The following is a 22,635-nucleotide window of genomic DNA, read 5'->3' on the forward strand; positions in this document are numbered from 1 at the left end:
TTTTTTAAGGCAACTAAAGAGCTGTTAGCAAATGTAAGTGTCAGTGAAAAATCTGCTATTAAGTGAAAACTTTGTATGCTGTTGCAAGACTTACAAATGACCTTGTCTTACAAACAGAAAATGGAATATCCCTTTTCATGTGGATTGGTCTTCAAGTTGATCCAAGCTGGCTTCACCAAGTGTTTGGAGTCCACACGATTGGACAAGTTGACATCGAAATGGTAAGATATCACATCTCCAAAAAAGGGAAATGCTGATATTACCTAAAAAGAGTGGCCAGGAAGGAAAAGAGATTATTATGCTTAACAAGACAGTAGATTTTGAAATGTTGGTGGTTCCTGATACTCCGAAAGTTGATCGTCTAACATTTGCCTAACACCCGGGACTAGAGAGAACCATGATACCATTTCCGTCTTCATGTCTCCGTACATTTCGTATAGTATGGTTGAGAGAATTTGATTCTGTTCAAAACTTTTTCCCGTTGGTGATCAGCCCCTTTATTTTGATGGCGTGCGTGTCTTATTTGTATGTTTGGAGAAGGTAGATGTTTAACAACATGTACGCTGAAAGGTGTAAAGTAAGCGATCGCGGCAATACTGCACTCATTAATGTTCTGTTTATTTTCAGACTTCTCTTCCAGTCCTTGAGAACCCTCTTTCTGCTCGCCTTAATGATATAATACGACAGATACAGGATCAGAGGCAACACTATCTCAAGGTACAAATACTTAGCTCATCTTGTTTGGTCGTTCGTTTTAGCCCGGGGTAGTCCTAAAAAAGGACCATTGTTGGTAACTGAAATTTCCGCAATCTGCCGCTCAGATCTTCGAAACACGGGTCGCCATGGACCATCATACTAGGTGATTTAATGTTTGGGTTGGTCGGCATTTTACCCAAGAGAAGCAGAGATGAGAAAGCACATATTTATGTTTTATTTAGCACTAAAGAAGCTAATAAGCAAATTTCTAATTTAAGTATTTTTTGTTGGAGACGTTTATGTCGCGCGTACAAGTTTACAGTAAACAAAGAAAGGGTAGAAAGGGTTTAGCGTCCAACCGGTGTGAAGGTCAGGTCGACAACTCTTGGGAGAACTCGGATTTATTTTCCTGAGTAGCTTGTAATTAAAGGAACTGTGTCACGGCTAAATTAATTTTATGTTATTAAATTGTGTCAAATTTTCGCTATGAAACTAAATGTTTGCAAAGAAATTAACAAAACCATAGCTTCATTGCAGCCAAATGTGTCTCCCGGGCGTTATAATTTAAAGTTACAGGCAGACAAGATTAACTTTGAAAACTGTTCCGCCGGACCATATTTCAAAAACCCATATAGCAATCCGTTTCAGTCTTCGATACTTTTGGCCATCCGTACCTTCTTTTGCATTTGGTGTGTTATTTAAATATTCCTTCACTGTTTTAACAGGTTATTTTATACCGAAGCCGAAGTTTACGCGTGAAATGAGTGGTCTTCCAATTCGAATTTGAACTTAAAATTTGGCAAGGTTACTAATTAATGTAAGTACTTTCCAAAACCGAAGAGAAAAGAGAAGGTAAAATTTTGATCACAGTACCACTTTAAACGAATTTGATGGTCATTTCCTATGCCTAAGTTTGGCTAAAATCAGTGACACGGTACCTTAATAATCAACATCATTCTCATGTTTACTGTTGTTAGTAATACTTCATATTCTTGTCTTTTCAGTTTACCGTTGTACGACAGCGAGACAAACTTGAAGGATGGTTCAAACATTTCCTTGTTGAAGACAAAGGTGTCAACCCAGTGGCTCACAGCTATGTGGACTTTCTCTGTCAAATGCACAAGGAAATCAGAAACCTCATGAACTGATTAACAATCCATCGACAGAAGAACTTTCACTGGGAAGATTGCGTAAAAATGAAAATAGCGAACGTTACCTCCGATTCATTTCGCAACTCCTCAAAACTACAGCTTGGTTGGCGTTCTTAATTAATGTTTTGAGTAATTGTGAAAAGAAAAAAATGCAAAGGTTGAATGCTGTTCCCGAGGAAAAGAAATTGGCCGACAGAGGTTTATATTCGTATGACAAAATTTGAAATGTACCGACAGAGTTTAGTTTTTAAAAACCAAAGCTGCATTAAGACTGTGGCATGCAGTGACATTTACTCATTTCTTGGGTTCTGTTAGTTTTCTAATAGGAAGGCGCGAGAAGCGAAGCATTCAAGCCAAGTTTGTTGGAAACTTTTATGATGAAGTTAGCAAGAATAGCACAGATGTGTTGTTTTGCATGTCTTACTCCACTGTAAAATGAAAAAAGGTCTTCACAACACACCGCGTTTACAGCTAGCAAAATGCAATTGTTCAAAATTAATGATCATTTATTATTTTCTAACTCATCTGAATTAAAGCAAACTTTATGACTGACGTTTCTGGATTTCAATGATTTTGCAACCTCGTTCCCAGGGCCTCTCTCTCTTTTTCCTTCCTTGCCTTCTCGACGATAAGGGAGGAAGGGGAGAGAGGCCCTTGGAACGAGGTTGTCCGTTTTGATGTAGAGAACGAGCGCAGTTAAGCGCTTGCGAAATGATATAAAGCAATGCATTTTAATTTTGCGCGACCCTTGATTTGGTTTTTCAAGCTTAATTTCCACGAACTAGCTGGAGGTGGATAGAGCTACCCCCAAACGACCTGTCCGAACCTCTTGGGACTGTTGATTAAATATTTCCATTCCAGGGAACCCATACATCACACCTATGCCTATACCGACCTATTCCTCGAAAAGTTGGAAATATTACATCAGAGGACGGCTGACATTTCAGATTACGAACGAAAGTGTTTTATCGGGATATCCAAACACCGAGAAGAGAGTTGAAAATACGATGCGCGACATAGAAAATCGATTAAATGTGAAAAATTACAAAAACTCATACGCATTCAGTTGTATTTTGATTATCAATATCAACCTATTGATTGATTAATATTGATGTTAATACATGTATTCTTCAATTTCTTTCCTTTTTTCCTAAGGACCGAGACTGCCATGAATATCTTGATTATTAACAGCCCAATAATAAAGAATTTCCCAGACTGATGCTGAAAATCAACCTAATCCGCCAGACCGCCAAAGTATAATACATGTAGTCCCTCAATCAATGATTATTGAGCATTCAATTGTATTTTGATTATCAATATCAACCGATTCAGTTTGGTGTACTTTTAAAAGCTTACAGCTTTATATTAATTTGTTAATTTGAAATTTTTTTCCTGAACTTGGACAAAATATTCACAGGTTTGGTGTCAGCCATTTGAAGGGGTTTAAAATCTATATACAGAAATTAATTGAAGGTTTGCTGTTGTTTTAATGGCTTGGGGCTTGTTCACACTACGCGAAATTCTGTTTGTTTAACAAAAACATCCATCAAAACAAAGCCTTTTTAAGTGCGAATGATTTTTTCACCCAACAAACTTCAAAGATGCCATCGACCAGCTTTGGAGGCTGTGAATTTTTTGTCAGGCCAGAAAGTCTATCGTTCCTTGACAGCTTACCTTCTTTGAGTCATCAAACATCAAAACTAGTACAAAGCAAATCAATGTGAACACTACTATTTACTGTACTTAAGTAGCTTTCAGTAGACATGAATTATAGAGGAGAGAAACACTGATTCCTGTTCGTTCGTTTTTGCCAAATGCACCCTATCCAGATGTTCAACTCTGTTTCAACTATTATGGCTATCTGGCAAAAATCTGGCAATGCTATTCTCAGGCAGACAACACACAAAGGCACAAATTATGACTAGAAGTGAAAACAGAAATGCTGGACTTTGGTGTAAATATTTAAAACCATGAAAATATGCTACAGCATCTATTAGATCAATGATTATTATGAATCTGTTGTGGATAATGACATTGAAAATCGATCATGTGAAAAATTACAAAATTTTATGCATTCAGTTGTATTTTGATTATCAATATAAACCGACTGATTCAGATTGAGTTAAGCTTATTCATTTCGATTGCAATATTGATCATGGGTTTCTTTGATTGCTCATGGCCTTCGGTTTCGATTAATTCACAACGTAACACGCATGAATAAATAGAAAAGAGTTAATCTACAAAATAAACGAGAGGTTACTGTACCGTCAATTCCGGGAAATTGCTTGAACAATTCCGAGAAACGTCAAAAAATTGCAGCGCTAGCATTCACCAGATCTGAAACGTCCGATCAAAATCCATAATGGGCAAATTATGCAGAATTTCTTCTCTATTAGTGCAGCAGCTTCTGTTTTTAGGCACACAGCTTTCTCTGGGATTTTGTAAGTCCATTGCTACAATTAAGATGGGCTCTTGTCCTTCCAAAAAGCGAAAGATTATCTAGCATCATCATATCATCACTTAGTCTCTCTCGCAGTAAAAACGGCTGCGAGGGAGACTAATCATCACTCGAGCAGCCATTTTGTTTCAAGACCTTCTAAGATCCCGGATGTTGCGCGACGACGTGCGTACGGACGCGCCCGCGAGGCATGCCGCTAGCCATGATGCAAGCCATGACCAAAAGCATAGGTCTGTTAATTTTCTATGGGTATGGTGCTCTGTTCTGCGGCCCTTCGGGCCGCTGAAGAGCTCGCTAAAAAAAATATTTTGCGGTGAAGCAATGTTGGCAAGTGCAAACATCAGAGAGTGTATTACAAGAAGACTCGTTAATTTCTTAAATTTCGTCTGGTATTTTAAGCTTTTGATAACAAACCTTAAAATCCGAATCTCTTCAAATCCAAGTGTGGCCAATTGTCTTCTCAAATCTCAGAATCCCTAACTAATCCTGTTTGATTTGAGTTTCATCAGGGGATTTTCATTATTTTCCTAGGGAGTGAAATAGCAAGTGGAACGCCAGGCTATACCTTCTGTTTAATATCAAACATTGCATCTTTATGGATTTCGTGATAGTTTTTCCTAGGCAAATTATTCAGAATTTCTTCTCTATTGGTGCAGCAGCTTCTGTTTTTAGGCACACAGCTTTCTCTGGGATTTTGTAAGTTCATTGCTACAATTAAGATGGGCTCTTGTCCTTCCAAAAAGCGAAAGATTATCTAGCATCATCATACATTTGTATCATCACTTTCACTCGGGCAGCCATTTTGTTTCAAGACCTTTTAAGATCCCGGATGTTGCGCGACGCCGTGCGTACGGACGCGCCCGCGAGGCATGCCGCTAGCCATGATGACCATGAAAAACCAAAAGCATAGGTCTGTTAATTTTCTATGGGTATGGGAAGCACAACGTCAAAAAGAAAAACTCGTCTAAACGGCTTTAAACCCACTTCAGAAGCACAGAAATGTCAAAATAACGCAAGATAAACATAAGGTAAGACATTTTTTTTCAAATCTTTCATACAAGTACTATTTAGAGCAATTTTCAAAGTATTCTCATACATTGTCTTATAATCACCTAAATCGAATACAACGTCTGGGCGGCCTGTGGTTTCCCAAATCGCACATTCGGAATTTAGTAAATCAGCAATAACTATGCCGGAAAGTTTCTGCAAAAAACATCGCATTTCCGTCTTGACAGTTCCAACCGGCCACTTTATAGAAGAAACTTGTTTTCACGCTTTAAAAACCGTGTTTTGGCCGTTAATATTGCAGAAGATCAACTAAAGCGAAAATGGCGGTTTGACTTTTGCTTCTTGATCTGTCACGCAATGACATGTCACTCGAGAGAAGGCTCGGTTACAAATACCCTGTGCAATACCGAACGTAAAAAGCCAGGACAACTTCGTTAGTGGTTTTGGTGGGGCTTATAAACGGAGGGGCTTGTTAGCTGGATAAAATAATAAAAACGTTTCGAAACAAGCCACGGCAGTGTTGAGGGAAATAATAATTAAGCAACATTTAGCCCTGTTGGCTGTGGATTCCTGTGATCATCCAGGGGAGGGGGCTTATCTCCGGGGGGGGGGGGGTTGGGCTTATCACCGGATATATAAAGAAAAGGGAAAATGAATTAGATTAGGTATAGCTCTAACGATACAATGAGCGTCACCCCATTTAAAGTTTCCAAAGCAAACAAGAACAAATTTTTTTGTTGATCACCGCTTTTAGTGAATACGTACACACACACAAAAAATAATTGCCCAAGAAGCGAAACTTAAAAAGAAACTGTGAAGCTTTGAGCCGCTATTATCATCACAGACAAGCTAGAAGGGGTTTATTCATTTGTTAATTCTCCGTGTAATTTAACTTGAATGTTATCGTGGTGTAGCGAAAACAACCAGTAACAGTAATGGTCTGTTTGTGGTTAAACAAAATATTATGTGGTTAGGCCTAAAAATGAGGGACCTAACACAGTGTGGATATTTCTATTTCTCCGTTTTGGTCTGTGAAAATCGAGCTTTAACGGCCCGTCTGATACCAGCGGTTGATTTTGTAACACATAACGTGATAATATTCTTAAAAACTCTAATCCCGTTTTCGAGTGAATAGAGACGAAAATTATTGCGACCTCGTTTAAGGTGCCCAGGCTGTACCTAGCGCTCGCGCAATGACAAGTGTAAATGGCCCTCTAAAGCAAGCTGAAAAACGTAAAAACGTTTATGACAGACTCCTCTGCGTACTGAAGGCAGCGAGGGGAACTCCCATATTAAAACAGATGCTCATCTTCTCGCTCAGGTGTGTAAGTCACGGATTTTGGTCACACCTAGGGTGTTCAGGAAAGGATGCTAGTAAGTTAAGCCACCAGGTCTTGTTTTGGGCTGCCCTTAAAGAAAAGAAAACACTTCACGATTTGTTTGTAGTCTAGATATAGGGCCCCGTCTACACTGACCGGGATAAATTTGAAAACGCATCTTTTTACCCGGCTAGGCCAACCGTCCACAATGAACGGCGTTTTCGATCACCGAAAACGGCTTTTTTAAAAAGTCGCTTTCCAAAGTGGGTATCGTTTTCAAATTTACCCGGGTTTATGTGGATGGAGAACATTTTACGCAGCGTTTTCAGATTTCTCCGTTTTCAAATTTACCAGGATCAGTGTGGACGGGGATGGAAAATGCCAAATGGTATCTTTTTTTTTTGGAGGGGGGGGGGTGGGGGTGGGGTTCCGACAAGCATTACCGTCGTTTGCAGTGAGTTTAATAGGAATAAAAAGCCGTACGAATTACTGCAGTTTTTGTATTCAAGACATGACCTCGACTAAGAAATTAGTTGGTGCAAGATGTAGTGCTCAGGGCCGTAGCCAGACTTTTGGCATAGACGAGGTTATATCTTGCTAGGGTGATCTGGGTCATACCCCCAGAAAGCGTTTACGCGTTTTCCAACATTTTTCATAAGTTATTTCTTGCGAAAAATCAATCTTGTTAAACTGAAAGTTATTTTCCCAACTAAACGTATTTTGTTTTTAATTTTGGGAATTTTGGGATAGTTACGGCACAGGTGCTTATTTTCAAGTCTGTAGACCCTTTGTATTGAATAAATAAAAGGGAAACTAGAGTTTCTAAGAGCAACTTTTTTATGAACGAGTAAGAGATTGCACATGCGGAAGGAAACGTGAGAAAACTCTTAAAAACACAAATTCTCCAGGATTCGTTAAACTCGCAAGGTTCGTGCTCGCTTACATTTTTGACGACCGCGTAAGTAGTTCCTTCATCGTGATGCTCAAAACAAACTTCGCAAATGTCAATTCCTAAAATACATGTACAGCTGATAACCATTTCTCATTATATAAACTGCATGCAGTGCTTTAGCGAGTGGTAGCAAATCGAGAAAAATGGTATCACACATGTGTGGAAAAAAATGATATCCACACATGTGTGATATCATTTTTCACCAATCAGCTTGCAGAGTTTGCCATGTTTCAATGCTCAATGAACCAAGTCAATCGATATTAAGTCGAAACATCTTCGGATCTTCCTCGGAAATCTTCGGAAAACTTCGGAAATTTTCGGAAAATGTTCCGAATCATTCGTACAACCTTTGGACAACATTTTGAAAATTTTCGGAAATCTTCAGAAAATGGTAGGAAATCTGCGGAAAATCGTCAAAAACATGGTAATTAGTAGGTTTATATAATAAACAGAATAATACATGGTTGCTTGGAGATATGAAATTTATCTTCTCGTGTTTAAATCCGATATCTCACTCGTTCGCTGTGCACACTCGTGAGCTATCGATTTGAACACTCGAAGATAAATTTCATATCTCCGCGCAACCATGTATTATCCTCTATGTAATCATTAACTTGGGAATGAATTAGGCTACATTTATGGCAAGGAAATTACTTTCACGATATCTGGGCAGCGAAAACTCGAATGATACTGAAACAGGGTTTTGAAATTCGGCAGTTTTTTATTTGTATAAAAAAAAAAACATCATGCTAATGTAGTTTAATTTTATTACTTCTTCCAAGCCTTCATAACATGGTTCGAGCCCAACCAGAAAGGATAACCCTTACATATTCCTTTGTTAGAAAATATAAACAATAGGAAAACTGCATCTCCTGTGGAGAATTCTTCACTTGAATACCCCTTAAAATACTTTCATGAACCAACCGTTTGGTGGGTCTGTTCGGAAAGCATTTCAAATACCTAAACGACAGTTTTTATACCCTTTTCCATACTCCACCTCGTGAGATCCGATCTGTAAGCCTCCAGTTTGAAAAAAAAAGCAGCCCTTTCGGGGAGTACCCCTGCACAGTACCCACCACCCCAGCCCCCGGGAGGTTCGTGTTGTAACAGACTCTCATTGCGTGACAAACACGAGGATCCACGAGTAATGACACGCAACCGTTCTTTGAATTTCAATGTCGCATTTGGGTTCTTAACCTCGTTAAGTGCATCTGTTCATCGTGTTATCAAGTCTCTTGTATGAACGGCCGCTTGGAACCTGAAATGTGGTTAAAATTGTCAAGAAATACGATGTTAACGAGGGCTTCGCTAATAGTGACTGATTGTGTCATGAGTACCATAGCCGCTTGCCCGTGGGAAATTAAAATTTGCCGACGAAAGAAAGGGAGAAAACAATGTTTAACCTCTGTTTTTGCAAGGTAAGGGTAAAACACAAAATAATTAACTCGTATGGAGCTAAACGATAAGATTTTGTTTGAATTTTGGCTTTATTAAAGAGAAAGCGTACCGCGTAATTCGATTATTTGCTTTGTTGACATAAGTCGCTGTCGAGTGATTTCCTTGAAATAGGACTGGCTATTTCTCGGATAATATTAAAAGCCCCAAGCAAATTTTTATATCCTTAAAAAGTACATCATTTCTACTTATCTAAGCTGTAATCTCAGGTAAATCTGAGTTATACCGCATAAGAAAAGTGTTTCGTGAAAAACTGCTCCAAAATGAAATCTGTAAACAATGGAAAATTGGTGATTTTTAAACGCTCGCCTGGATTTCAAAGTTCAGTTAATTATCCTGATTTTAAACTCAAATCATTCGTTAATGCCCCCTGTACTAATATACAAACTTGAGAAAGGTCTTCTTCATTTTGCGCTTTTGAGGAGCAAAGTTCTTGTGACCATGTTCGTCGCTCTCGTTTCGGGCATTTTATGGCGTCGGGCGCTCGTTACAATTTTTGAATATTTTCTCGAAAATGAAAAAAGATTTAAACTAAAAACATACACCACGTTTATTGACTCACCATAAGGTATCTCTGAGCAAAAAATGAAGGTAGTCGATTTTCAAAGCATGTGCCACATTTTTCTGTTTTCACGCGGTCTACAAAAAAATTTGCTCTTAAAGACCAAAGCATTTGACTATTTCCCATTAGTAAGTGTTTCTAGCTTTTAAACATTGCGTGACCCGATCCTGGCCGAGCGGGGGCATCAGTCTGGTCACTGAGAAAAAAAAAGTAAGTGCATAACATGAACTGCGTGCGCAGTTAAAAAAAAAAAAGTAAGTGCAGAACATGAACTGCGCGCGCAGTTAAAAAGTAAGGGTAGAACATGAACTGCTGCTGCGCGCAGTTAATGAACGTTTAAATAAAACGCTATTTTGAACTCCATACATTTAACAATTATTTCTTGAGCGCACGTTGAATATGAGATGGTGGATAGCCAACGAGCTAACACCCGACAAGCGCTAGTGGAAGATGGTTTTATTAAAAACACCCAAAGAATTGCAATTGCTTTTCTCGTTGACGCGTACACCTACCATATTTATGGTCCATGGTATATGAGGTCATATACCATTGCCTGTTAACCAATCAAAACTCTGGAATTGCGATATACCATTGCTAGTTTTTTTAACAATTCTTTTTAGACCACTGGGCTTTATATAGAGAGCTCAATTTCTCGAGATAATCCGGCATTATAACACAAAACCGCTTTCTTGTGCCAGTCACGTTACGCTCGTAGCGAATATTTATATAAACCCCACAAATTAATAACAGTTACACTTTTCGTATCATGAGCTTTGTTTATGTCAACTGACTTACAACACTATCACGTCTATCACGCCAATAATAAAACATGACTTTTATTGAATGGCATCTAAAGCTTACAACGTGTACAAGTGTTGCACATCGTCATTACATCATTCAACAAAAAATTGTCATGCATAACTACTTTAACAAAATGTAATAAATGAAGCTGAGTGGGTGCACCTTCACTGAAAGATCCTTAATTCCTGCGTACACGAGCCCCCGCTTGTCATGATGCCTTTCATGTTGAATCCTTCTCCAATCGGTTTGGTGTGCCAGCCGTCATCGCCTTTAAAAGGGTTGCCGTAGTAGAGCTCCTTGTACATATCATAATCGGCGTTCTTCCTGCCAGGATAAACCTTGGCATCCCACCAGTTGCTGTAAAGGTTGTAGTCAAAAGGGACGCTGAAGAGAACAGCTAAGGTCTTGTCGACATCTTTCATGTAATAGGCAATCACCCCTACACTCCCAGTGGCTGTGGGACCATCGGTCTTTCTGGCATCGTACAGGAGTGCCTCTTTTGTCTTCACAAGTTCGGGGATAACTACCTCAGATGTACCAGACTCAAAGAATACGTTTAATCCTTCCCAGGTGCTTTTTGTTTCATTAGCGACGCCAATGGCAATCTTTCTTTCGATAGACCCCATGGTATCGAGAATTTTCTCGAGAACGCCTAGGGTTAGCTCTGCTGCTGCTATCACTGTTCCGGCGACTGCCATGTTCTGCTTATTTCAAATGTTGCTGTGAAGTGAGTATGAATAAAAAACTTTAGCCTTCAACAAACTTAATTGTAAACAAAAAAACGATAACTGCATGATCAGCATGATTCGGAGGGTTGCAGCCTGTTAAGTCAACAAGGATTTCGCCTTCATTAAATAAGCATTTAAATAAGCAAATCTAACCCCCTGTTTATCACTGAACGTCTCAATGAATGCGAATACTAGCAATTAGTGCTGCTCGCTCTCAAAACAAAACTAAACCGAATACTGCGTATCAAGAAATGGTCTATTGTTCGGTCTCAAATTCCTCCTCACCTCTTAAAACAAAAGCCTTTTGTTGTCTGCCGGGAGGGCAGAATTGAGCCGAGAGGTGCCGACGATAAGTTTGTGGTAATCGGAAGATTGTCGGCGTGGCAAATTAGCAACGTTAGTGGGGAGGAGAGCGGATTGTTGCGCGTTGAGATGCTTTTATCACTGGGGTACCCAGGGAAAGAAAAATTGCGTTAGTACGCACACCGCGCGCACGCCAGCAGTTCAAATGGTGTGTATATCTATCCCGGCTCTACCGTTTTAAAAAAGTTGTTATATCAATCACTGAATGAAATGGTATAATTTATCAAAAACTTGCACAGCTGTCGTGTCCGCAGCAAAAGCGAAAAAACGAACCACCGGGAAAAGAAAAACATTGCAGACGATGTTTAGTCGAACGCGCCTTACAATTAAAAAATCCTTCCTTTATTGAAAACGGCGATGTGGTCAGAAATAAAGATGACTGAGTACAAACGTTGCATTTAAGAGAAGAATGTTATTATCCTTAATAAGTCTCTCCCATCAATTTCTGCTGAGCAGGAGTTCAAAATCATCGAAAATCGAACAAACAAACAACAATGATAATGGCACGCGCAAATGGCGCGCGGCACTTCACAAAGAGGTGTTACTTTAACAACTAACACACCTTACTAGTTAAAAAGAGTTCGTCTATGATATAACAAAAACTAAAACTAGCTTTCTGGACTCATAAAATATTTTTTTCTGATCAGTACCATTTAAAGTCATTGCATTACCTTTACAAAATATGCAAGGATAAACATGATAAATAATAAAAGTGTTAAAAGTTCAACTGAGGCCTTACACTACTGCGTTAAAAAGTTTTAAAAAGTTTTAAGATCCAAGCTTTCGCCGATCTACGGCATCATCAGGGATAATTGAGGCACACGCGTGGCTATAAAACTGTTGTAAATTTAAAAACAATAGAACATCGCAATTAGCATTGGTATTGTCTTATGGTAATTCACGGGGTTCTTTTCAATGCGCAAATTGTGGAGTTGCAAAACAAAAATCGCTGGTCTAAACTGTTCTGAAATTAGCGGTAGGCAACTTAACCCACGGAAAACATTATCTTTGAACATCTTAAGGAAGGTATAACCTTAATTTGCGGATAGGAATCAAACTTCAGCTATAAATATCGATTTTTTTGAAGACGCCTCAATTTTTCAAGTTGCAATCCATTTCAGTTCCATCCTAGCCATCCGCAGTCAAAGACGCTTGTTAACAGTTTCAGTGCTCTAATATAGCAATTGTTAATAAAAATGGACCATTGTTTTTAGGTTTCCTATGACACAAATAGAAATTTTGGCTGTTCAATAATCAGTTAAAATCCGTGACAAAGCCCTCTTAATTAAGTTTCAACTCAAAACTAAAATAAACAAACCAAAAAAGGAAAGGGGTATTAAAAACAAAAGTTTTGCAATGTTTCGCACCCAAGAGAACATTAATACGGGTTGGTATTTTTGGTAAGTATCACATTTTGGCTTTGATAAGTTGCGTCGCTCTGGAAAAAATGGATCATTCTTGGACATTCTGGTATCCGATCATTGGTCACCTATCCTTATGATCAGAAAGCAAAGTTAATTTTGCACGCAAACAAAAGCAAAAAAGCCTTCAGCACACTGAACCGCAAAATCTTAAGTATGCACTTTAAAATGTTTACAACACAAGAATTTTAAAATGTCAAAACGCTTATATCATTTCGATCTTCCTTTCTCGCGTATTTTTCACACAATCAACTAGGCGTGAGATCTGCAATGCGAACGTGCAATAACAAACATATTTTCTTGCTAGAGTTAAGAAGTTGAACCAAAATTGAAACTAAGGGTGAGCAGAAAAAAAAAGCTGACACAATCGAACACAAGGCTTTTTAACTAACAACAAAAACTGCTTTTATGATTAAACAAATTACTCGCAAGCAGTCACAGTATTCACTCTAGCTCATTGTAAACTAATTCCTGACAAGATTCATCAGATGCCTCAATTTTGATTTGTGACTCTGCAAGAATGAAAGTTTTCAAGCATTTTTTTTTTTATCTTAATACCAAAGTGTTTAGTTTTTACGTCTCCTGAAAACAGTATACATGACAATACAGGACTAGATTTTCAGGCATTTTCTAGGAGAAGCTAACTTAACTAAGTGCGCTCAATTATACGGTTATCGCATTTCACAAATAAATCAGTCAAACCTTAAATGAAAAAGATTAAAGTTAACAGATAGAGATCCCAATAAATATTCAAGCCTGTCTCTTTTTAACAATCTGCAAAATGAAATGCTCCAAGCCTAAACTTCATCGGTTTTCGACTGGATCCGCTTGGTTGAATGCCACTTCCTTTCAAAAAGAGATTTATGAACCGAATTTACAGCAGTTAGGTTTTGTTTTGCTCAGAATAAAAAGCTAATTAAACGTAGCTCACCGACTTTCTATACCAAATACCGCGATGAAACCCAGAGCAAGATCGACGTAATAAGAGAGAGTTAATTTTAAAGAATTATAAGATCATCCCAGAGTATTATTCTATGATTAGAGACGCGATCGGGATTGATAAAACAGTAAACGTTGATTTTTTTTTTTCATTTTCTTGTTGACGCTCCAGAAAGGCGTTGGCAATGTGCAAAATAATGTTTTTCTGTGTTGAAATCCTAACTTTTAAGAAACAGATTTGGGGTTGCACTTTCTGCGAAAGAATTCGAGACACGATTATCATGCTAACTTAACTGTACAACTTACCAAAGTTTGAAAGTACTTGGCTTAAGATTCTGCTCCAGAAACTCAGCACAGTCAACTGGCTACTGAAAAGAAAAAAAATTGGAGTTCAAATCATGTACGAAAACTTACGGTAGGGCGCTTAAAAAAATGTACTTACCTCTCCGAGATTTACTGCGAAATGAAGCAAGTTCTTTGAGCCAACTTCTTAAGTAGGGGACGCGGCATAATTGAAAGAAAACAAAGGAATAATAAAATTGATAATTTATACTCGGAACAGTTCCAAAATAGAACGTCATTACATACTTACTAACGTGGGAGTAAATAGTGTCATTGTGTATGGGATTTCATCCGTTGATTCTAGACACTGGCAGTAGACATGTTTATAGTTACGGGTGCCTTTCAATAAAATTTGTACCATTTTATGCATTTTTTGATGAAATTATACTTATTTAATTAAACGTTTTTCGTCTTGAAAACAACCAAACAAGCAATTTGAGCAGCATTCTGAATTACTCATTAGAGCTGTTTAACTTGCTCCAGGCACAGTTAAAACAGTTGCCGCAAAAACAGGTGAGAAGATTGTTACCTGGTGTGCACACTAATGAAAATTGCTCAATTGCGATCACGCAAGGAGTTTTGACGTGGAACACTTGTTTCAAATTAATTTACCGGTTATACAACAAGAGTACCATACTTTGTTTACCAACAATTATTTTCTACGCGTTTGGTAAAATTCTAGAACTGCAAGAGAATTCGAAAGGATATAACTGCGTTCTCCAAAATAGCCTAGGGGGTTAACTTTTTGGCAGTTGATAGCCTGCGTAGCTGGCGGTATTTTGGGGTTAAAAGCGCGCACAAGCAAGCGGCGAAGCCGCGACAAAAATACCACCAGCTACGCAGGCTAGGCAGTTGATGAATACAGAATAAAAAAGATTTGAAGTATTCTGTTTTCGAGATAAAATAAATGTTTGATGCCCCAGCGAAAATAAAACAGAATTACGATTTCTCTTGACAACAGTAAGAAATAATTTCTTACGAAGAAATGCTGGATCTTGCTTAAATAACATTATGAAACAGAAAACCAGGAACACTCTAATTCCTCTTGTATATGTAAATATATTCAGAGAACCATAGAGGACCGAATTAGAACTCAATCGGCGAATATGTTATGAGCAGGCTTAGTTCTAAGTCTTTTCTCAAGATTATGTAGAATGAAAAGGCTAGCTATTTCAAAATAATTGCGGTCTTTCGGGTCATGTTCATATAGAGTGTGTATTTGGTTGCTTCCTTGGTTATTAAACAACCTTTAACATTCTAGAAGAAACAAACCGTAAGCAAAAAGATAAACAAAGATGAGTCAATATCGGATAACGCGTTTCCATTTAGCTATTCACTCCGTACTAAAGGCTATTAGTAGAAACTCAACCTTGTTCTATTGAAAATTCGCCAATCTGATTGGTTCTCCCACTGTTTTCTATTCGCTGATAGAAAACGATCGCGCGCTCTTCATTTTTGGCTTATAAGAACGTAAAATTGTAGATTTTTGGACTGCAGTCCTATAAGAGTTTCTACTAAAACAATTATACTACTCGCCCTCGTTTTCTATGAGCGATAGTCAACAACCGACTGATTAGATAAGAGTTCTACAAGTGGGCTTTTTTCTAGTACAGATAAATAACAGTAATCGATCAGGTTAAACATATCAAGTACAGCAAACAAAACCAACGATTCTTTAAAGTGCCTATGAAGTAAAAAATATTTTTGCGTTTTTTTGTAGCTTATTATGTGTACTTTTCGAAAAGCCAAAAAACGAATAATGTCAGAGAGAAAGAAATCGGGATTTTACCGCCTAAAGTGGCCTTGGTTCGGCAAATTAGTGGCCGAACCTCCTTATACATGTGGAATGGTCACACCCCAGGGTTTGCTGAAACCTGACCTTGTAGAGCCTAATAAACAAAACCACATGAAAGTACTGCTCAGTAGCTTTCATTTGAATGGTCACACACTAAGGTTTTGTCGACAGATTTTATAGTTAGAATCTGTCCTTGCACAGCATAAGTTAGTTTAAGTTATCTTAGCTGCATTAACAACGGGAAGCTCAACTTTCAGAACGTTTTTATAGTATTTGTCTTCTGAATGCTACGCGAAAAGCGTATAACTCGGGAACAACGAAATTCTCTAAGGCTTTTTAAATTAAAGTTCTGTGACCAAACCAAACCGAATTAAAATTTAAAACATACATTAGTGTTGCTAACTTGATAAGAAATATTTGCACACAAATTGTATCTCGCGGTATTCTTGGCCAAACATGTATGCGAAACAGTGTCTGATCGACCCCGACTGTGTACATGCGTAACAGTTAAAAAAGATCCCTTAACGACCTGCTGAGGCGCTTCCAAAAGTCTACATACCTTTCTCAGAGTTTGGTTGTGAACTAAAGATTAAAAGCGTTTGCCCTTAGCTGTCTTTGTGTCGCTTCTAGACAAAAGATAACAAAGAAACAGTCAATAAATAGCTTGGTTAATTATCATTGTTTTGACAAGGCCAAGTTGAAAGTCATAACACACTTAGCAATTGAGGGTAACGACGAACAGACCGTTGTGTGGATGATTTCATCCATGGATTCTAGAAAAGACCAGAAGTTTTAGCCAATGTATATCACACTGGTCATTCATTTTTATAGACTGATTATACTCCGTTTCTATGTCTTTATACTCTAGTAAAGATAATAGCCAAGTCCCCGCATCCAGTAGGGCGTAGATAGAACCCAAGCCTCAGGCGAGGGATCTATCAACCATTCGAGGTAGTGAAATGAAATACCATGTTCTTTTATCAAATTATAAAGACACATAAATTAAATGAAGATTTAATAAAATTACAACACTCGATGCAAAGCAGCGAGGTTTATTGAGACGTACTGCCGTCATATATATTCTTTATACTCCGATGAAGAATAGCTCTTTGTATGAGAAAGCTGTCCTTGTACAGCATGATAAACAGTACCACATGAAAGTACTGCTCACTAGCTTTCATTTGAATGGTCACGCACTAGGGTTTTGTCCACAGATTTAACAGTTAGAACCTGTCCTTGCTCAGCATAATAAACAGTACCACATGAAAGAACTGCTCAAAACTTTCATTTAAATGGTTACTCACTAGATTTTCATCCAAAGACGTAAAAGTTAGAACCAGCTTACAAGTACAGCATAATAAACAGTAACAGTACAGTACGACATGAAAGAATATAACAAATATAGGACAAGAAGCTGTCGATGGAGAGAATGTTGTTTTTTTTACTGTTCACAGATCGTATAAAGTTCAAGTTTCTTTTATAAAAATAATAATATAATAATAATTTTATGTCTGGATGTGAGTATTCAAATGAAAGCTAATGAGCAGTACGTTCTGTAGTACTGTTTTTATTATGCTATACTAGCTGGTTATAAATTTTAAGTATGTGGATGAAACCCCGGTGTGTGACCATTTAAATGAAAGCTATTGAGCACTACTATTTCTGTTTATCAAACTGTGCAAGCAGATTCTAACTTCTAAGCCTGTGGATGAAACCCACCATTCAAATGAAAGCTATTGAGCAGTACTTTCATGTGGCACTGTTCATCATGCTGTACAAGGTAGTTCTAACTTCTAAGCCTGTGGATGAAGAGCAGTCATGATTCGGAATCAAAATACGGCTCAGTGACGGACAACATTCGATTATAATGGCAAAGCTTTAAGTTATCTTAGCTGCATTGACAACGGAAAGCTCAACTTTTCAGAACGTTTTATATTATTTGTCTTCTGAATGCTACGCGAAACGCGTATAACTCGGGAACAACGAAATTCTCTAAGGCTTTTTAATTTAAAGTTCTGTGACCAAACCAAACCGAATTAAAATCTAAAACATACATTAGTGTTGCTAACTTGATGAGAAATATTTGCACACAAATTGTATCTCGCGGTATTCTTGGCCAAACATGTATGCGAAACAGTGTCTGATCGACCCCGACTGTGTACATGCGTAACAGTTAAAAAAGATCCCTTAACGACCTGCTGAGGCGCTTCTAAAAGTCTACATACCTTTCTCAGAGTTTGGTTGTGAACTAAAGATTAAAAGCGTTTTGCCCTTAGCTGTCTTTGTGTCGCTTCTAGACAAAAGATAACAAAGAAACAGTCAATAAATAGCTTGGTTAATTATCATTGTTTTGACAAGGCCAAGTTGAAAGTCATAACACACTTAGCAATTGAGCGTAACGACGAACAGACCATTGTGTGGATGATTTGATCCATGGATTCTAGAAAAGACCAGAAGTTTTAGCCAATGTATATCACACTGGTCATCCTTTGTAATTACATCTGCAAATGGTTAGACATTCTAAGTCTTCTCGGTAAAGGACGATAAACCGTAGGTCCCGTCTCCTGTATCTTCAGTCTTCTAACAGGGGACGTTAAAGAACCCACACACTATTCGCAAAGAGTAGGGCACGAAGTTCCCGGTGTTGTGGTCTGGCCTTTGTGTAGTAAATTACAGTATGTGTACAGCGCATTTGAACATTACATATGAAAAATGCGCTATATAAATTGATTATCATTATCATTATCATTATTCATTTTTATAGACTGATTATACTCCGTTTCTATGTCTTTTTACTCTAGTAAAGATAATAGCCAAGTCCCCGCATCCAGTAGGGCGTAGATAGAACCCAAGCCTCAGGCGAGGGCTCTATCAACCATTCGAGGTAGTGAAATGAAATACCATGTTCTTTTATCAGATTATAAAGACACATAAATTAAATGAAGATTTAATAAAATTACAAAACTCGATGCAAAGCAGTGAGGTTTATTCAGACGTACCGCCGTCATATATATTCTTTATACTCCGATGAAGAATACCTCTTTGTATGAGAAAGCTATCCACGAGAATATTCCATAACGATTTAAACTTCGCGTATGCAATCAAACTCAACCTCAGCTTTTAGCACACTCATCAAGTCAAATTTCTATATTCATGGCTCTTTCTAGATTCAAATATCTTCTATCCTTGGAAGACTAAAATCTGCCTGAACAACAACTGAACAACCTGTTATCAGATTGGTCACTATTTTGGTGTAGTTTTTCCCGAGGCACACTGTATAGTTTTGGTACAAAAATCTGCCATCGAAAAAGTAGTAGCTTCAGTAGCTTTCATTCAAATGGTCACACACTAGGGTTTTATCCACAGATGTTATAGTTAGAATCTGTCCTTGCACAGCATAATAAACAGTACCACATGAAAGTACTGCTCAGTAGCTTTCATTTGAATGGTCACACACTAGGGTTTTATCCACAGATTTTATAGTTAGAACCTGTCCTTGTACAGCATGATAAACAGTACTTAAGTACTGTTTCTGTAGCCTGTGGATGAAGTACTAACTTCTTAGCCTGTGGATGAAGAGCAGCCATGATTCGGAATCGAAATACGGCTCAGTGACGGACAACATTCGGTTATAATGGCAAAGCTTTAAGTTATCTTAGCTGCATTAACAACGGGAAGCTCAACTTTTCAGAACGTTTTATAGTATTTGTCTTCTGAATGTTACGCGAAACGCGTATAACTCGGGAACAACGAAATTCTCTAAGGCTTTTTAATTTAAAGTTCTGTGACCAAACCAAACCGAATTAAAATTTAAAACATACATTAGTGCTGCTAACTTGATAAGAAATATTTGCACACAAATTGTGTCTCGCGGTATTCTTGGCCAAACATGTATGCGAAACAGTGTCTGATCGACCCCGACTGTGTACATGCGTAACAGTTAGAAAAGATCCCTTAACGACCTGCTGAGGCGCTTCCAAAAGTCTACATACCTTTCTCAGAGTTTGGTTGTGAACTAAAGATTAAAATCGTTTTGCCCTTAGCTGTCTTTGTGTCGCTTCTAGACAAAAGATAACAAAGAAACAGTCAATAAATAGCTTGGTTAATTATCACTGTTTTGACAAGGCCAAGTTGAAAGTCATAACACACTTAGCAATTGAGGGTAACGACGAACAGACCGTTGTGTGGATGATTTCATCCATGGATTCTAGAAAAGACCAGAAGTTTTAGCCAATGTATATCACACTGGTCATTCATTTTTATAGACTGATTATACTCCGTTTCTATGTCTTTATACTCAAGTAAAGATAATTATAATAGCCAAGTCCCCGCATCCAGTAGGGCGTAGATAGAACCCAAGCCTCAGGCGAGGGCTCTATCAACCATTCGAGGTAGTGAAATGAAATACCATGTTCCTTTATCAGATTATAAAGACACATAAATTAAATGAAGATTTAATAAAATTACAACACTCGATGCAAAGCAGCGAGGTTTATTCAGACGTTATGTTATAATAATATATTATTATAATAATAATAATAGCGAGAGATACACAACAGACGGAGTTAGTAATTAACAACAGTAGAATTGATATCACCGATGCATTTAAGCTGTTGGGCGTGATCATTGACAAGGACCTTAACTTTACGGAACATATATCGCAGGTTTGCTTGAAGACTAGCAAAATGATTGGCGTCCTACGAAGGCTGAAAAACCTCATCCCCATACATGCAAAATTAAAGATCTATAAGACAGCAATAGTTCCCCATCTAACATACTGTAGCTTGGTGTGGCATTTCTGCCGAGCAAGCGACACAAGGAAACTAGAGAGGATCAATGAGAGAGGACTCCGTACAGTATTCTGCGATCGGGTCTCCTCCTATAGTGACCTCCTAATACGCGAGGGGATGACCAGCTTGTATAACAAACGATTGCAAGAGATCGCAATTTTCATGTTTAAAGTGAAACATAGATTACTGCCAAGCAACGTAGTCTGAAATTCAGCCGTCCTCTCGACCCAACCCCCCAACGGAGGGGCCCTCTCGCCCGCGCCCCTCCGTTGGGGGGTTGGGTCGAGAGGACGGCTGAATTTCAGACTACCTAGCAACGTAGTAGAGCTTTTTCCTAGAACACCCTCGAGCTATAGCTTAAGGAACTCAGATTTTTACGTACCAAGAGTAAGAACTGTCAAGTACGGGGAACATTCCCTTCGTTTCCTTGGGCCATTGATGTGGTCGAAATTAGACAATAGGGACAAAAACGAAACGTCCTTGCAGCGATTCAAGGCGAACATCAGGGGAAGGGACCTCAGTGGACTTGTCGGAGGAGACACATGCAAAGGGTGTCACCTTTGCAACTCTTGAGCCGAAAACACCCTATAAGTATTAAATATAGGTTCGATATTCCGTATTTTAAAGTAGTATCTTAATTGTAGGAATTAGATGTAAATACAAAGAGTGTTGGAAAATGCAGTAAAATAGACCAGAATCGTTTTTATACTTATATTATATTTTAATTTAAACAGTGTCCCCGATTAGTAAGCTTAAGGCTAGCTAGAAGACCAGACACTTAAATAAAGTTCTTCTTATTATTATTACCATGGACCATCATTCTAGGTGATTTAATGTTTGGGTTGGTCAGCATTTTACCCATGAGAAGCAGAGATGAGAAAGCACACATTTATGTTTTATTGAGCACTAAAGAAACTAATAAACAAGTCTCTAATTAAGGTAATTTCTTTTGGAGACGTTTATGTTGCGCGTACAACTTCCGAAGTTTGCAGTGAACAAAGAATTGGGTAGAAAAGGTTAAGCGTCCAACCGGTGTGAAAGTCAGTTCGACAACTCGAAAAACTCGGAGTTTTTTTTCCCTAAGTAGCTCGTAATTAATCAACATCATTCTCATGTTTATTGTTGTTAGTAATACTTTATTATTCTTGTCTTTTCAGTTAACCGTTGTACGACAGCGAGACAAACTTGAAGGATGGTTCAAACATTTCCTCGTTGAAGACAAAGGTGTCAACCCAGTAGCTCACAGCTATGTGGACTTCCTCTGCCAAATGCACAAGGAGATTAGAAACTTCATGAACTGATTTACAATCCATCGACAGAAGAACTTTCACTGGGAAGGCTGCGATAAAATGAAAATAGCGAACATTACCTCCGATTCGTTTCGCAACTCCTCAAAACTATAGCTTGGTTGGCGTTCTTAATTAATGTTTTGAGTAATTGTGAAAAGAAAAAAATGCAAAGGCCACATGCTATTCCCCAAGGAAGAGAAATTTGCCGACAGAGGTTTATATTCGAATGACAAAATTTCAAATGTACCGACAGAGTTTAGATTTTAAAAACCAAAGCTGCATTAGAACAGTGGCATGCAGTGACATTTACTCATTCCTTGGGTTCCGTTAGTTTTCTAATAGGAAGGCGAAAAGCGAAGCATCCAAGCCAAGTTTGTTCGAAACTTTTATGATGAAGTTAGCAAAAATAACACAGATGTGTTGTTTTGCATATCTTACTCCACTGTAAAATGAAAAGGTCTTCACAACACACCGCGTTTACAGCTAGCAAAATGCAATTGTTCAAAATTAATGATCATTTATTATTTTCTAACTCATCTGAATTAAAGCAAACTTTATGACTGATA

At 38.1% G+C, this 22,635-nt stretch overlaps 2 protein-coding genes across 4 annotated transcripts in view; one reads left to right on the top strand and one right to left on the bottom strand.

The window, feature by feature from the left end:
- Window positions 1–22,635, top strand: part of LOC144654621 (protein transport protein Sec24C-like) — a 24,553-nt gene extending 1,918 nt beyond the window's left edge. For 2 of the 3 annotated variants that reach the window (XM_078514815.1, XM_078514817.1), the window contains 3 exons: window positions 118–221; window positions 628–717; window positions 21,938–22,635. In XM_078514815.1, the coding sequence (XP_078370941.1) occupies window positions 138–221; window positions 628–717; window positions 21,938–22,081 (318 nt within the window). In that variant the 5' untranslated portion in view covers window positions 118–137 and the 3' untranslated portion in view covers window positions 22,082–22,635. Of the gene's footprint in view, window positions 1–117; window positions 222–627; window positions 718–1,700; window positions 2,394–21,937 lie in introns of those variants that run through there. The other variant, XM_078514816.1, reaches the window with a different exon arrangement.
- On the bottom strand, window positions 10,422–14,221 carry LOC144654620 (DELTA-stichotoxin-Hcr4a-like). Its single transcript, XM_078514813.1, has 2 exons — window positions 14,160–14,221; window positions 10,422–11,122 (listed from the first exon to the last, which is right to left on the bottom strand). The coding sequence occupies exon 2, from the start codon at window positions 11,098–11,100 to the stop codon at window positions 10,567–10,569; it is 534 nt and encodes a 177-aa protein (XP_078370939.1). The 5' UTR covers window positions 11,101–11,122; window positions 14,160–14,221; the 3' UTR covers window positions 10,422–10,566.

This window comes from Oculina patagonica, chromosome 5, assembly GCF_052425735.1.
Source record: "Oculina patagonica isolate OP01 chromosome 5, crgOcupat, whole genome shotgun sequence".
Lineage (NCBI taxonomy): Eukaryota > Metazoa > Cnidaria > Anthozoa > Scleractinia > Oculinidae > Oculina > Oculina patagonica.

What these genes read in the sequence shown, in the direction of transcription:
- LOC144654620 (XM_078514813.1), bottom strand. Translation starts at nt 11,100, where the DNA reads ATGGCAGTCGCCGGAACAGTGATAGCAGCAGCAGAGCTAACCCTAGGC.